Genomic DNA, 17012 nt, shown 5'->3' on the forward strand with positions numbered 1-17012 from the left:
AAAAAAAAAAAAAAAACCGCTCAGGACTCTGTGGTGTTACAAATTACAAATTCAATCTCTTTCATTGGAGAACGATCTAAGATGCTCACTTGCATGAGTTTACTGCATGAGGTCAGATAATAAATATTCCTGTAAGCATTTACTTCATTAATAAAACAGTATTTGCTGTAGTGTAAGAACATTGATATGAAAGCCCTTTGAAATGTACACCAAACAAAGAAGCAATGGTTTTATTTCTTACATTCCTTATTTGGGAAATAAAATATATTTCATATATTTCTTATTTTATACCTTCTATGGTGTCTAACACAGCGTTAAGGACCCAGACGTGTATAGTTAAGTGTTTGCGAAGATTACATTCAACTCAATCTCATTTGTAGACCTCATTAAATGTACTCTCTACGTTTTCAAACAAATAACATAAAACAGGTACAAGGTTAAGCATTTTCATATATATTATCTTATTTAACCCTTGGGGGCCACTGCGTTATATCCCTGGCTAGCCATTCCTCTTTAAAACGGATGCATGAGGGTACAATTCTCTCTTTGTTTGTGTACATGCAACTTTGCCAAAAGAAGGGATGATCCTGAGAAACATAGTAGCCAACAAACTAGCCAGGCTGGGACACGGACGAGCAGTGAAAATCTCTCTGGCAGGAAGGCTAGCTAAGGAAAGCTGGTGCAGTGATACAGCTGTTTCCTATTCTGTTCTAGTATTTCACAACTACCTCTAATACATCCCTTTGCCATTCATTGTACTTTTTGGTTCCATCTTTGAGACTTTGAAATATTTGTCACCTTCATAAAGGTCCTAACCATTCTTCAACCAATTTTACCCCTTAGTAAGATTATATCAAATACACAAAAAATTTTAAAATAGCAACAACAAACTTAGTCAAGGAAGCCTTCCTGCCAAGGATGCCTGCAAGCCCAGCACTTGGGAGACTGAAGCAGGAGGATCACTGTGAGTTTGAGGCCAGCCTGGGTTACACAGCAAGACAGTCTCAAAAAAGAGCCTTCCTGACTCTTCACATTGCCTTTTTTGGTTTTGGGGGTTTTTTTGGTTTGGTTTGGTTTTTTTGAGATAGGGTTTTCCTGGTAGCCCAGGCTGGCCTTGAACTCGCAGTGATCCTCCTGCCTCAGCCTCCTGAGTGATAGACAGGATTATAGGCATGTGCTGTCACATGTGGCCTGACTCTTCATACTGAAAGAGGCCTTTGGCTTTCTCTCATGGGGCCTATGTTTTTTGTCTTGTTTTGTTTTGTTTTCCAGTTCTGGGAATCAAACTTACAACCTTGCGCTTGCTAGGCAGGCGCTGTGCCACTGAGCTAAATCCCCAGGCCTCTAATTTTTTTGGGATTTTTTCTGGTACCGGGAATCGAACTCACGACCTTGCACTTGCCAGGCAGGCACTGTGCCGCTGAGCTAAATCCCCAGCTCCTCATGGGGCCTACATTATGCTTCGTGGGAGGGCTCATGAACACCGACTTATCTCACCACTCCCCAGACTGTCTCAGTCCCCTCCAGCTTCTCTCCACTTCCTAACATCACCTTGCATTTCACTGGTTCCTTATTAATATATGCGCCTTAACGGAAGGGGGGCTGCGGGGGCGGCGCACTGAGCTAGATGACCTCTAAGACCCTCCCAGCTCTAAAATTCTATATACTAACAGCTCCTGGTTGGTCAACACACCTCTCCGTGTCACACAAGAAGGATCGAGTGAGGGAAGATACAAGCAGTCTTCCATCCAAATAATCTAGCTGGACAACACAGGAGTCCACTGTTATTATTGTCTGAACAGGAAACATCACAAAGGCAGCAGCTGCCTAGAAGGGACACAAGAAGAAAATGAAGAGTTTCCCATTAAAATATGAACACACAGATCCCACGGCCTCCTCGCCACTTTGTTTTGGAGCTGAGTTCCACTACCCAGCCCCGACCGGCCTCAGACTCTTCATCCTCTCATCTCAGCCTCTCGAGCCACAGTTACAGCACCGGCTCCTCATCATCTTTTACGTGAAAAGAACTCGGACAGCAAAATAAACTTCTAAAATACGCCAAAATTAAATTTGTCTACAAGAATATAAAAGTGTCACTCATTTAAAGTTTTCTAAAATACTTTCATAAGTAACTTCATCACTATTTCTTTTTTTTTTTTTTTTTGTACCAAGAATCGAACTCAGGACCTTGCACTTGCCAGGCAGGCACTTGCACCACTGAGCTATATCCCTGGCACATAACTTCATAACTATTTCTGACTATCAGTCTTAGAGGCTCCAGTGAAAGACATGAAGACATTTTGGAAATGCGATGGTGTTTTTCATCTCTAGACAGTACTTCTCTCTTTGGGAAAAAGACCAATCAAACCTATGCCATGCGTAGAGATTTAATTGGCTTTTTTGGTTTTTGTGTTTTTGAGACAAGGTCTCACTATGTAGTTCTCACTATGTAGTTCAGACTGTACTAGAACTCACTGTGTAGCCTAGGCCAACCTTGAATCACAGTGATCCTCCTGCCTCTGCCTTCCCAAGTGCTGGGATTACAGGCATGTATCACCACACCCAGTTTAATTGTATTTTAGATCAAAAATACATTAGGAATCAAATGGGAATGTTGATGGATCATGACGGGCATGCTAGAATATTCTGATGTGTTCATTAAAATAGGTATATTAGCCAATAATATTTAGACTTCCTTTTTTCTGCCAGGATTCTACATGGAAATAAGCCAGTGAGACATAAATTTGCCATTTCTCATCATATAGTAGCCTTGGAGGACTTTCTTTGGCCTCAGACCAGAGCATTCTGTTAGGACAACCTGCGTCTCCAACCTTCTAGCAGTAACTGTGGTGGGAGTACGAGGGCCCTGCACAGCTGAGCCCAAGCCAGGTCCCTTTATGTTGCACTCCAATTAGTACACCCATCCTAAGAGAAAATATCCCTATCCCTATGAGTTTTTCTACACAGGAGCCAGTAGAATAAAAACACAGAAATTGGTGCCATTTCTATATTTTGCCTTTTTTAAAAAAGGCAAAGGCCGCTATGCGGGCCTTTTGAGGCGGGCCTTGAACTCACTTTGTAGCCTAGGCTGGTCTCGAACTCGCAATGATCCTCCTGCTTCAGCCTCCCATGTGCTGGGATTACAGGCATGTGCCACCACGCCGGGCTTTGTTTTGTTTTTGAGACAAGGTCTTACTGTATAGTTCAGGCTGGCCTTGAACTCATTATGTGGCCCAGGCTGACCTCAAACTCACAGTGATCTTCCTACCTCAGCCTCACAGAGTACTGGGATTACAGGCATGCGCCACCACACCTGGACCCATTTCTGTATTTGTCTTTTTTTTTTTTTTTTTGGTACCAGGAATTGAACTCAGGACCTTGCACCTGTCAGGCAGGCACTATGCTTCTGAGCTACATCCCCAGCCTTTTGTCATTTTATTTACACAAATAGTGAGCAGATATCTTTTCTTTGTTAATAGCTCTGTATTAAAAAATATTTTATTTACATGAGCCTTATAGGTAAATTAGGAAGTACCACAACAATGTGCAAGTAATTGAAGTTAGTTCATAGAAGCCATTCTGCAATGGTCTCAAACTAAAATAGGCTACCAAATGTACTACAAACAAGTCTTAAAATCTCTCTTGACTTTAATTAGTCCCCAGTAGCTAAAACTGCATCTTTTAATTCCAACTTCTGTAACACACCTTATATCTCACCACATTCACGAAGGACTGGAGTGGTTCTCACCTTTGCTTGTTTAGAAGTGTTGAGCTTGATGGCAGAAACTTTCCCCACATGGTCACCTACAAACACTCTAAGAATCACTGTATCCCAGCAGAGAGCCGTAACTTTTCGGCCTTTGTGTTCCGAAGACACATAAATTCGTTCTGGTTTCCCACGATGCTCTTGATTTAATTCCCAGACAACTACAAGACCTTGACTATAAGAGTTCAGTCACAAAAGCAAATTTAAAAACAAAAAGCAAATTTCTGGCAGTGGTGAAACAGATAAAATGTAATGGTATAACATCAACTACATTATGCATATATGCAAACACTTTCTCTTTAGAAAAAGAGGAAGTGAAAGTATTAATTTCCTTACTCTAGTCACCAAACCAGTGTAATAGGAGAACTTAATGTTCCAAATTATCTCTGTTCCCTTTCTTTTTTAAGGACTTTGAAATACTGTGGCCTCAAATTAGCATTTTTCACAAACACGAGGGTAACCAGCTGCCCATACTGTATGGCCGGGTACTGAGAGACTTCCCAGGACACAGGACCTTCAGTGCAAGCACAGGGACAGTACTAGGCAAATCGAGGTGACTGGCCACCCTGACAAACACACTGGCCAGTTGAAAATGTCCTTAGAGCCAGGCGTGGTGGCACACGCCTGTAATCCCAGCACTTAGGAGACTGAGGCAGAAGGATCGCTGTGCGTTCAAGGCCAGCCTGGGCTACAAAGTGAGCTCAAGGCCAGCCTGAACCGCATAGTGAAACCCTGTCTCAAAAAGAAGAAGAAAATGTCCTTAGAAGAGATCAGGTAGCTTTAAAACTGTTTCTCACCTGGTAGCTACAGCAACGTAATCATCATCATGTGAACAACAGGCAACCTGAGAAATTGCACCTTCCTGGGGCACACAAGGAAGAATGCTTTTAGAATCTTAAGTTTTACATTGCTCTTTTATTCTTAATGATGAATTACACTGGAGAAACTTGTATTTACAAAAGAGACTCAGCTTCGTGTGACCGGGCTCCCATTGATCTTACCCGGTGGGACAGAAACAGCCTGTGCTTCCAGCCTTCTCTCTGAATAAGGTTCACTCCTCCTCCCGAGCTGCCCAAGGCCAGCCATTTCCGAGACACGGCTACACTGGTGCACTGCAAACGTGGGAAGAGACAAGCAGGAGGCATTCACAGCCACTTAACGGAGCGAACCACCCACTGGAAAGAAAAACCGAGCATTGTGCTCAGCTTCTCCCCCCGCTGCACCCTGGCCAGATGGACACAACACAATGGCACTCACTCTCTAATTCTAGAAGATGAAAAAATACCAAACAAAGGACATTTTGTTTTGAAATGTTTTGCTGAATCGCAAAAACTCTCAATTGGCTCTGGGTATAAATGAGTAATTTTTTTTTTTTTTTGGCAAAAGCCTGTTATTAGACCATTCATATTCTGTGCAATTTGGCTAGGTCATTCTAATGATGACTGAAAGGGAGATCAAGTAAGTTACCAGAGGAAATGCGACCACTCTAGTCATCTCAGTCTGTACGGTCAGCTCAAGACACCACAGACCAGGAGCAAGTAAAGCTGTGGAGGGCACACGCGCAGGCCGCTGCTCTGCCCACACCCTCAGCCCACTCATTTCTCTCTTGATCCTCAAAGAAAGCCGCAGTCATGCTATGCCTGATACCCTGGCAAAAGTTACTGGTTGGCTCACTAAGAAACCTTCCCAAACCTCTTCAATGCCATTGCTTTCTATTCCAGAAGCAGAAGAACCTGAATATTCACTTTCCCAGTTTCTCTTCCTGCCAGAGCAGCCATGTGACTCAAGCCCAGCTAAGAAGACTAAGTCTGCTGAGGACTTCCTGGGAAGTTGTGCCTTTCCAGATGAAATGCAGAGTGTGAACACCACTAAGTCTTTGCCCTTCACTCTTGCTTGGGATGTCATACGGAACATTAAAACTGGAGTCAGAGCTGGGCATGGTGGCAAACGCACGTAATCCCAGCCCCCGGGGAGGCTGAGGCAAGAGGACTGCCACGAGATCAAGGCCAGACTGACCCGCATAGCAAGACCCTGTCTCAAAAAAAAAAAAAAGACTGGAGTCAAGATAAATATACCACAACTGTTACTAAAAGCCAGGACATGGATGATGGCAGAAGAGGAAAGGTGCCTATGTCCTCAGTGACAGAACTGGGCCACTGCACTCAACCAAGCAACACTGACTCCAGCAAGACTAGAAACTCTATTACATAAACCACCACTCATGCGGTACTGTGTTCTGTAACTTGCAGCTAAGAAAACATTTCTAACCGACAGAGATCCTCACAATTGTTGCTCAGGTTTCTCTGCCCCCTACTTCCTAGTATCCCCCTCCTCAGAGACTAGAAATGCACTTTGGGGTGGCAGCAAAAGTGTAAGAATGAAATTATTTTGGAATTGGTTATGAGACTTTGTTCTTCACCACATCATGCTTGGATTTACTCAAAAGAATTCAGGGTTTAAGCACAACTTCCCACAGAACTAACTTTTGCTCTGTTTGCTAAAATGGGGGTTACATCAAAATCTGTCTTGGGATAACTACAGTGGTACACGTTGTTAAAAATTTAATAATGGCCGGGCATGGTTGTGCACGCCTGTAATCCCAGCACTCGGGAGGCTGAGGCAGGAGAACTGTTGCGAGTTCGAGGCCAGCCTGGACTACAAAGTGAGTTCAAGGCCAGCCTGAACTGCACAGTGAGACCCTGTGTCAAAAAAGACCAAAAAAAAAAAAAATTAATAATGTTTATTCATTATTTTAATTTCATTAAAATATATTACTTTTTGAAACAAGCCAGCAAGATTACTGAGGGGGGAAAACTAATCAAACAAAGAAAAAGAATCTAACATTTAAAAATTAAGTAATTAGTATCAGATTTCAGGATTGGGAAAGAATTCAAATGATAGCTCAAAAATTAAATCACCAGCCAGGTGTGGTGCCGCACACCGGTAACCCCAGCACTCGGGACAAAGGCAGGAGGATCATGCAAGTTCAAGGCCTCTCTGGCTCCACAATGAGCTCAAGGCCAGGCTGAACTACATAGTGAGTCCTTGCCTCAAAAAAAACAAAATAAATCAATCAAGAAAGAGCTATGAATGTGCTACTCCCATGTAAGGTGTGACGAGGACATTTAAGAACTCTCAAGAGTCCACAAAACATAAAGAGCTAGAGGGCACGAGTAAAGGTAATAGCACATAGAAATATGACTATGAGCTGGCTGCAAACCGGTAATTCCAGCCACTCAGGAGGCCGAGGCAGGGAGATCACAAACTTGAGTCAAGCCCAGGCAGGGGATGCAGGTTAGTGGTAGGTTGCCCCAGGGTTCAATTGCTAATACCAAAAAAAGAAAAGAAAGGAAACAAAAAGAAAAAGAATTAATACAGGGATCTAGAAGTTTACCTTTAGACGACTGGAGTCCAGCCGCAGAGCTGAGAGTAGCGGGTCCAGTGACTCAAACTCTGCGAGCACATGGCTGTAGGACTCTGGGATCACTGGCACCAAAGGCATTTAGCCAGAGAGGAGCAACTGTTCAGTTTCAACCACAGTACTCCTCACCTGAATAAAACCTGTAAAAATTAATTGAAGAAGATTAGCATTCACTCAGCAAGCATTTAATAAACATATGAGAAAAGAGGAGACCTGAGAAAAGGACAGCCCTATTCTGCAGGGTCACTCCCCAACCGGAAAACTCCCAGTGTCAGGTCTGGAATCTCAAGGCCCTCCACAACCCTACTCCAGGGCATCAGCTTTGAGTAGGTAAAATGGACTGTAGGACTTCAAAGAAAAACAGGCTAAACTCTTTGGAAGATAAAGGAACAACCCTGCTGTATTTCTTTAAGCTGTAAATCTTCGGTCTTTAGGAGTTTCTCATTAAAATGTAACTTTCTGCCAAGGTCTCAGCTATAAACTCTTATCAGCAAAAACTAAAATCATCAGCAAACAGTGTTTGACAGCAACAGTCCTCTGTATCTCTCTCCAGCCTACCAGCAGCTCACTGGGTATGTTGAATGACTCAAGGTACTACATGACAAGGTGCAGAGAATTAGCACAAAAAAAATAACAACTTCAGTATAAGAAACCAGGTGAAAATGAACAGGGATAAAAATACAAGGTAGCATCTGATGCAGGCCAAAAAACCAAACAAACAAAAAACCTCCAATGTAGCAAATGACAAATACCTAAGGAGTAATCTAACAGAAGAGTTACTATCTATTCATCTACTTTCACAAGCACATTATTTGTCAAAAGGCACCAATTTTCAGGAAAAAAAAAAAAAAAAAAAAGAATCTTTAAGAAAATTCTACTCATTATTTTATTTTTCTCAATCTTTGGGTACCTGCCAAATTAAGTATAAAAAGCAAACAAATTTCAGAGAAAACAATCATAAATATTTATACTTATTTTTAACTGTTTATACTTTGGTTTTTTACTTTTTTCAGAAATGTGTATTTATCCATTCTTTTATTCAACAAATACACACAGAGCACTAACTACAAGCTAGGCATTGTTCCCCCTCCTGGAGATAACACAGTAGGTCAAAATAGTACCCTAATTATGGACATACACTCTCGTGGCAAAAGCATATACAAGTTTATGGATTTTAGTTGGTTTTTTGTTGATCTGGCTGATTTGGCTTGGTTTGGTTTTGCCATGCTGGAAATGGAATCTAGAGTTTGTGCATGTTAGGCAAACACTCCACTGCTGAGCTACATCCCTATGCCTTGTGATTTTTTTTAATTGTACACACACAATATACTGTAGTCTTATTTTCTGTAATACTGGTCTTAGCATATTCTAACCTCTGTAAAAAGAATTAGTTTCTAAAAACAACAAAAAATGTAGCATACCTATACTCAAAATATTTGAAAATTCTAAATGTTAAAAAAATCCTCCTCTCTCATTCTTCTATTCATTTTATTGAATAGCTGGTAAAATACCAAGCACAGGGGTGTGAATAAGATAAGCAAAAGAACTCCAGAAATCACCTTATAATCAAATAAGGAAAAAAAGACAAATACCATATATACACTCAAAGAGACAGAGAGCTCTTTTAAGGGAAAAATAACAAAGTGCTCCTTTAGAATGAAGAAAACAGAGGGATATCACTGAATTAAAGAGAACCACAGAACCAGCACCAAGTCTTGAATCAGAAAGAAAAGAAAAAAGTAGCGGGTAGGCAACACTAAGCAAAGATGTAGAGATGGAAAACCGCAAAATATATAGGAAGAATGCAAGTGTAATCTTTAGCTGAAACACAGAATACAATGGAGAGTAATTTGGGCCCAACGTGCAAAAAACACCTTGAATCTCAAAATAACGAATTTAGCTGGGCAAGGTGATGGTGAACGCCTGTAATCTCAGGACTTGGTGGCTGAGGTAGGAGGATCCCCACGAGTTCAAGGCCAGCCTGAACTACATAGTGAGACCCTGTCTCCAAAAAGACCAAAACCAAATCGAATTAAGGAACTTAAAACTTTCATAGGCAACAGAACAATACTCATGATGGGAGATCACGTACTTCTGGTAAAGCGCTGTGGGAAGACACTAGGAAACAAGAACTTGAAAAAAGTGATGTGTGGTGAGGAAGTAAAGGCATTTCAAGAGAGCAGCCTTGTGAGAAAAAGACAAAACATCTCCACTTTCTCAACAGTGGAGATTTAAAACAGATTTGTAACTACCATTGTGGCAGCCACAAGCAGAAGAAACCTTACATCATGCGATCCCGTCTCCTTTCTCCAGCTTCATTTCCCACCCTACCCACTCCAGCGACACTGGACAATCTTGAGCTCCTCTTTCATTCTACAAACTTGCGCCTCCGTGACTGAATATACTGTATGCTGTTTGCTCACTCGTCCTCCATCTAACAAAACTCTATCTTTCTGTAAAGCTGCGTTTAAATTTTACTGCATGAAACAGCACAGCTCTAGCTTAGCGAAAAAGCCCATGGAAGGTGGCCAGAAATACCAGTCAGTGAAATGGCTTCTTAAAAGGCTGACTTGTCCAAAGTTCATAAGATTACACGACGTACAGCTGACACTAAAATACACGTCTCCTGAGTACAGCCCGAATCATCTTACAGTTTCCCCGGATTGTTTAACGGTAGTGTAAAAGAGTGGTACGCTCTGCGTGCGGTTCACACATCAACTGCAAAGCACTGCGTTGTCTTTGGCCCACCAGCCGCGTGGGAGGAGGAGAAGGAGGGGCGAAAGAAATAAGGGAACAAAAACTGTAGTGATGCCCAGGGAAAGGAACAGATTGTATTTCCATAAAGAGCTCTTTCTACGCAAGAAATCATGTTCAGAGAACTCCGTCTCAGAGAAATAGCGTCCTCATTATTTCACGCATTCATGCATTCAACCTGTATGCACCAGGGGAGATACAGGAATGAACAAAATAGTTCCTGACCACGAGAAACTCATCAAGCGAATCTACTACCTTTTCAAAAGCGGTAACTTTAATACTGAATGCACAAGTCCAGAAGCGAGGAGCCCCGGTTACCAAGTTTTCACAGCCAGGCTCGCAGACCAGCGGCCCATAGGTCCCGTCGCCGCTCCACCACATCCAGGTCTGCCGTTCCCAATCCTCAAGAGGTCGGGCCCACTTTCTTATTTCCGTCACTCACCAGACACTGACAGCGGAACCCGAACATCAGTCTCCCTCCCCGCTCCGCCCCTCCCCGTCTTACGTCATCCAGGAGCGCCAGGGACGCGCGGACAACGCTGTTAACGGCACTTCCTCGTCACGTGACGGGCTACGCCCCTCCCTGCGTGTGGTCCCTCCCCCTGAGGCCGCGGTCGCAATTACGCTCCCTACGGCCTGCAGTCGGGGGGCTGCCGCGAGCTGAAGACGCGCCGCTGACCGACACCGGAGGACCGCTAGGCCAAATGGGTGGGCCACGTCGGAACCCAGAACGCTTCACCGCCCAAGACCAGACAGAGGAAACGAAACAGGCGGGAACCGGTGGGGGAGGGAGGCAACGAGCGGAAGGTGTCATGGCGGCCGCGCTCTGCGGTCACGTGTCCCGCAAGCCCCCGCCTTAGCACTTCCGGTCACGTGCCTTCAGAGACCTCGCAGCCAGCGATGGAGGCGAGACCCCCCAGTAACAGAGGCGGTGGCGACGGCTGCAGCCGCTGGGTTTCAACCTCTTTACAGCAGCGGCTGTAAGAAGCGCAGCGGAGCGCGACCCAGTCCAACTCAGTTACCCCCTGCCGGAGGCTGTACCTTCCACCCGGTAAGTTTAAGCTGAAGAATGGGGATGGGTGGGTGGCGAGGAGCTGACAGGCCCGGGGGTCGCGGGACGGAGCGGATGTTGTCCCTTTTTCCCACGTCGCTGTCGCAGCCTCCACAACGCCTAGGCTTGCCGTTTCGTTTGCCCTTATCCCGAAGCAGGAAGGAGATCCAACTCCTGATCGACTTTCTAAAAGAATCCTGTCCTTCCACGGAGATCAGGGACTCAAAGGTTAACCCAGAGCCATGCTCGGACTTGCCTCTTGAACGAAGGAAGTGAAGGCCGTCCCTGGGCGGACAAGCCCTTCCCGTTAGGAAATGTGCTGCTGTCTTCTGGTTACTGTCGGAAAGCTCTTGTCGTTGCTTCCACCTGTCAGTCCTGCCGCTCTTGAAAGCGTTATTAACGCATGAGCCAGTCCACGCACTCCCAGTTTAGTCCTGCGGAGTTTGTCATGTAGTGAAAAATAGACCGGCAATACACGGACTGTGTAAGTAATTACTTTATATAAATTCCCCACGGTTCTCAGAGGCTAAATTGAGTCAGGGGGCATATTTAGTTGATTCTTAAACGCCTACTTTAGTGTCTGTAAAATAAGGGTAGGAAGAGGAAATATAAACTTAATTTTTGCCGGGCTCAGGCAGGCCGAGGCAGGAAGAATGCAAATTCAAGCCCAGCCTAGACAATTTAGTAACTTAGCGCAGAGATCTTGTGTGAATATTTAGGGAATAAGGGATGTTCTGGTATGGAGCTCAGTGCAGAGGCCCTGGGTTCAATTCCCAGGAGCAAAAGAAAACCTTCTAAATTAAGAAAAAAATTCGGAAACCTAAAACTGAGTGGTTTGTGGGCTGCGGATATCGTCAAGAAATACAGTGCTTGCCTAACATCTCAAGGCCCTGCCTTCCATCCCCACCACTGTGAAAACAAAAGTAAACTGGATGGTTTGAAATATAACTTGCAGCAAATAATTGTTCCATACATACAAACCAATCGTTATCCAGATTTGTGGGGTTTTTTTGGTGACAAGGTCTCTGTTTAGTCCATGCTAGCCTTAAAAGGCTCACGTTGTAACCCACACTAGCCTCTACCTCCCAGTGATTCTCCTGCCTGAGCCTCCAGAGTTCTGGGGTTACAGGCTACAGGCATGCCCCTACATGCCTGACTCTATACTTTCTTTTTGTTTTTTTCTGGTTTTTTGTGGTTTTTGGTTTTTTTGTTTTGTTTTGTTTTTGAGACAGGGTCTTGCTCTATAGTTCAGGCAGGCTTGAACTCACTATGTAGTCCAGGCTGGCCTCAAACTCACAGCAATCCTCCTTATGCCTAAGCCTCCTGAGTGCTGGGATTACAGGCGTGTACCACCAGGGGCAGCTTGTCTGACCCTTTGTAAACGTTTGAAAGAAGCCAAATGTGATAGCGTACACCTGTAATACCTGTAATCCCAGAACTCTTATTGGGCTGAAGCAGGATTGCAAATGCAAGCCTCATCTGGGCAATTTAGTGACTTAGTGAGACTCTATTTCAAGGTAAAAATTTTAAAAGGGCTCTGGAGATGTAGTTTAAAGGCTGTGGGTTCAATCCGCAGTACTGTGTGACAGAAGAAAATGTTAAAGGGGTTTAAGGCCTGGTGTGGTAGCATACACCTGTAATCCCAGTACTCGGGAGGCTGAGGCAAGAGGATTGTTGTGAGCTCAAGGCCAGCCTGGAGGCTGTGCGCTGCCATGGCTAGTTTAAATTCATCCTTAAAGGGACATATAACTCAGTTAACTTTTAGCAACGAATTCTCTCTTAGGTGATGTTAAATACACATTCCAGTGCAAATGTAAAAATAAAACCGTGCCAAATGCAGAGAGGATGCTTTCAAAATACTAGGAAAATTGGTGGAAGAGAAGATTCAGTTAAAAGTATTGAAGTAAATGGTCCAGCTTCAGCTGAGTGCTTCATTGCATTCTGCCCTCGGGACTTACCTTTGCTCTGCTGGTTTATCATTCCATCTTAAAGCCTGCTTCTCTTTTCTTTCCCCTAAGATCAGAATGTTGTCTGGTGTCCCTTGAGCTTTTCTAACATTTTTGGCCGCCATTTGTACCTTATAAATAATGCTCTTAGACGTGTCTTTGTGCTCTTCCTCCTGTGTCTCTTCCTGTCTTGTCTAGCATTGATGTGTGGCATTGATCTAATAGTCTATTTTTTTCTCCACTGTGATTACCGACTGATTTTTCTTGCCCTGAGTTTGGCAGCGCACCCTTGTATTTATTTTAGGTGGATATCAGCCACTTTCCCTCTGTCCTGCATCTGTCACATTTTCCTCTTGCCGCCCCCTGCACTGCTGTAAGATGAAAGAATAAAAAAATATTTGGTCCTAGGTTGCCCTAAGAGTTCTCCTTAATATCTTCCTTGCCTGTGAAACTGTTACTAAGACAGTACATTCTGGTTATTTTGAACATACTCTGAAGTCTTGTTCATTGTAATGTTGAAATGTTTTTGGATTGCTTGGTGGCAAGCAGCATTCCAGATCTCCATTTTTGTTTTGCAGATAAAAGGATAAGGGTGGGGAGGAGTTATCTCACTTGTTGCCTTTTTCCCCTCTCCATTTGCCTGCACTCTGGAAGAAAAGGATTTGTTAATGAAAATATAGAGATGGAATAATTAAAGATTTCTACTCAGCTGTTTTGAATTCTTTCTGTACCTGTTTCCTTATGGAGCAATAGCCAGAGATCTGTGTGAGACATGGTACTCTTATCTGTGTGTTGAGAGATACGGTGCTTTCTGGAGTGTAGTGGAGAACAGATATGCAAGGGATTCTTGTTGTGTCTTGCCAGGACTGAATTCTTTTAACCATAGAAATCTTACATAGATGTCACAGATACTTACTGGACTCTTCTGCAGGCGAACCTTGTGCTGCTGTGGGGTGTAATGTAGTGAACACAACACATGCAGCTTCTGCCCCCGTATGTAAAGCTTTCAGTCTATCAAGGAGATGTACATTTAAAAATCACATAAAAAATGAATTACAGTTGTAAGTGCTATGAAGAGAATAATAAGTGACATTAGTTAACTTTGTTTTGGGGGGGTGTTGGTGGTACCGGGAATCAAAGTCAGGACCTTGTGTTTGCCAGGCAGGCACTTATGCCACTGAGCTATATCCCCTGCCCAATAATTTGAAGCCCCCACCTCCCCCGTGCACCACCCGGTACTGGGAATCGAACTCACAACCTTGTGCTTGCCAGGCAGGCGCTGTTCCACTGAGCTAAATCCCCAGCCCTACCTTAGTTAACTTTGAAGCTTAGAGTACACACACACACACACACACACACACACACACACACACACGCACACCATAGATTCAGGCAAGAAAAAAAGCTTTTGTCTGTTTTGACACAAGGTCTCACTAAGTCACTACATTGCCTAAGTTAGGCTAGAACTTGTAGTCCTCCTACCTTAGCCACCTAGAATGCTGGAATTACAAGTAGGCCCCACTGTGCACAGTTTAGGCAAATAAATTTTTTATGGTAAATGAATTCATGCCTTTCGTAGAGGATTTTGCTGTTTAAAACATTGTGGTGACAGATTATTTTATGCCAGGAATTGAATCTGGAGCCTCGCACATTCTTAGTGAATACTCTACTATTGAGCTATATTTCCAGCTTTGGCAAATTATTCCATAAAGAAAATAATCTTTTAAGTAATGTTAGATCTTCATTGACTACATTTATTTAAATATAGTCTACTACAGTATTTTTCAGAAATGTTCTATGGCTCTTACAGAGTTCTGTTGGGGAGAGTGCTTGCCACCCAAGGACACTTACTTCAAGAAGTACGGAAATCACAGAAACCATTGTAGGATAGCCTCTGTGGTTCTGTCAACTCTCCTAAAATTAGTCTTTATACAATTGACAGAGGTGACACAGATGACCAGGAAAGCTTGCCAGGCAAATTAGCTGAGACAATTGATCAGTTGTACCCAGTGTTTCACTTCAGTCTTTTTTTTTTGTTTGTTTGTTTTGTTTTTTTTTTTGTTTTTTTTTTTTTTTTTCGGTTTTTTTCCGGTACTGGGAACTGAACTCACGACCTTGCGCTTGCCAGGCAGGCGCTTTTGCCGCTGAGCTAAATCCCCAGCCCCTGTACCCAGTGTTTAATAACTTATCTCTGATCTTGGGGGATCATATCCAGGACATAGTGTGCCAGGCATACAGTCTGGCAGTAGGCTGCATCCCCAGGCCTGGATAGTTGTTCTGTTTTGTCTGTGGTACTAGTATTGAACCCAGGGCCTTTGCACTTATTACATCCCCAAGGCATTTTTTTATTTTTTTATTTTGAGACAGGGTCTCACTAGGTCTCTAAGTTGCCCATGCTGAACTCGAACCTCTGATCCTCTGCCTCAGTCTCCCGTAGTGGGGTGCTAACCAGTGTGTACCATTATACCTAGCATTGTTTTTTAAGTCAATAATATAGATTGAAACTATTATGTACCCCCCTTAATTTGATTGCTTAGTGCTTATTTTTTTTGTTAAAATCTGAAAATGTGGGTTTTCAAACCTTCAAGCAACTACATGTACTACCGCTAATCAGAATCTTAGGACATCAAAAGCCAAATCAGCTAAAATATACTATATAGTAAGAATTTTAATTTTTTTGTCATAGTTGGTATACTGTATAGGTATCAAAACTGGGGTTTATAAAACAACATAGGGAATACCTTCAATGGCAAGTCTAAAACACAAGATAATTAACCTGGGCTTACTTTATATAACATCTGCAAAGTGAGTACAGGTAATGGACATACACTTTAAAGTGAAGAAAGTTAATATTAGGGTTGCAAGATCGTGGAATTTTTTTAAAGCCCTTTTTGTTACTGAGTTTAATGAAAGCAGTCATCTGTGTTTCATCCCAATTTACAAATGCCCACGTGATGCAGACTGTCTCCACCTGCGTGACTCAACAGTGAAAACCGAATTCCTGGTCTTCACTTTCGAACCTTTTCCTGCTTATTTATTTCTGTAAAGGGCATCGTGTATTCATGTTGGTAAGAATTAGGAATAGGATATGTGCAAGCAACCCCGACACTGCCTTCAGCACTTACAGTGTCTGTTTGTCTTGGTCCTTTCATGTCCATTTTCAGAAGTCTTAAGAAATTTTTCTGTTGCTTATCACATAGGATAGCATTCTCCACGTTCTGCCTTCAATCTCATAATCTGCTAATCTCCAGTATGAACCTTATACTGCATTCAGAATAGACATACATACCTTCAGAGTAAACATACCGTACCATTCCTAGAGTTTCAGGCCTTTCCCCAGAACACTCTTTTTTTTTGCCTGTACTATTTCCCTTTACTGTCTCTGTCAAAATCCTTTTTCAAGATCCTATTTATAACATGTATTAAAAAATGAACTCCTGCTTTATGTAACAGTGTGGCGAACTTCTTAAGTGATGAACCAGAGGCAAAAGAATATATGTAAGATTCCTCAAACAAAAACTAATCTGTAGTAATAGAAATCAGAAAGTAGTTGCTGGAGGTAGAGAGAATTGATGGAAAGAAACATGAGGGAACTATGTGGATCTATACAATTATCAGAAGGCTTCAAACAGTGTCCTAAAACTATGCATTTTGTTGATTTGTTAATTATACCTCATGGGGGTGGGATCCGGACAATGTAGCACTGTTTTGTTTTTGTTCTTCCATTTTCCAACCTCTCACCTCCCTCCTTGCTCCCTTCAGCTCTTGGTCCCTTTCCTATTTGCAAAAGCTCTACTTTTATCATTTTTTCCCCTCAATTCTTTTTTTCCCCATCCCCTTTCTCTCCCTTCCCATCCCCCTCCTTCCATCTCTTGCTCCCCCATTCATCTCCCTGCTTCCTGTATACTTCAATTTTTAAAATTTACTTCTACAAAATTTTTATGCCAAGTTTTTTACAAGGCTTACCAAGTAAAGAGATGCCCTGAACCCTAACTCAGAACGTTTTATATATTGTTTTGGGGACTTTACATGTTCTAATTTGTATACACTGACAGCATATATGTATACATCTTG

General features: G+C 42.9%; 2 protein-coding genes and 1 long non-coding RNA gene across 8 annotated transcripts in view; 2 read left to right on the forward strand and 1 right to left on the reverse strand.

The window, feature by feature from the left end:
* LOC102018592 overlaps positions 1–1759 on the forward strand; it is a 14827-nt gene extending 13068 nt beyond the window's left edge. For both annotated transcript variants that reach the window (XR_001233136.1, XR_001233135.1), the window contains one exon: positions 1674–1759. This is a non-coding gene — a long non-coding RNA (uncharacterized LOC102018592). The remainder of the gene's footprint in view (positions 1–1673) is intronic.
* The window catches only part of Hps5 (Hermansky-Pudlak syndrome 5), a 35952-nt gene extending 25336 nt beyond the window's left edge, over positions 1–10616 (reverse strand). For 2 of the 5 annotated variants that reach the window (XM_013511905.1, XM_005380409.2), the window contains exons 1-6: positions 10197–10438; positions 7161–7327; positions 4768–4878; positions 4564–4628; positions 3749–3941; positions 1694–1827 (exon numbers count right to left, since the gene is read on the reverse strand). In XM_013511905.1, coding sequence (XP_013367359.1) covers positions 1694–1827; positions 3749–3941; positions 4564–4628; positions 4768–4878; positions 7161–7268 — 611 coding nt within the window. In that variant the 5' untranslated portion in view covers positions 7269–7327; positions 10197–10438. The other 3 variants (XM_005380412.2, XM_005380411.1, XM_005380410.2) reach the window with 3 other exon arrangements.
* An 80-nt stretch (positions 10617–10696) lies between these two features.
* Positions 10697–17012, forward strand: part of Gtf2h1 (general transcription factor IIH, polypeptide 1, 62kDa) — a 34533-nt gene continuing 28217 nt past the window's right edge. The window contains exon 1 of the mRNA XM_005380408.2: positions 10697–10992. The gene's annotated coding sequence lies outside the window, so the exon portion shown is untranslated. The remainder of the gene's footprint in view (positions 10993–17012) is intronic.

The sequence above is a fragment of the Chinchilla lanigera genome, unplaced genomic scaffold (assembly GCF_000276665.1).
Source record: "Chinchilla lanigera isolate Chin_1 unplaced genomic scaffold, ChiLan1.0 scaffold00013, whole genome shotgun sequence".
Lineage (NCBI taxonomy): Eukaryota > Metazoa > Chordata > Mammalia > Rodentia > Chinchillidae > Chinchilla > Chinchilla lanigera.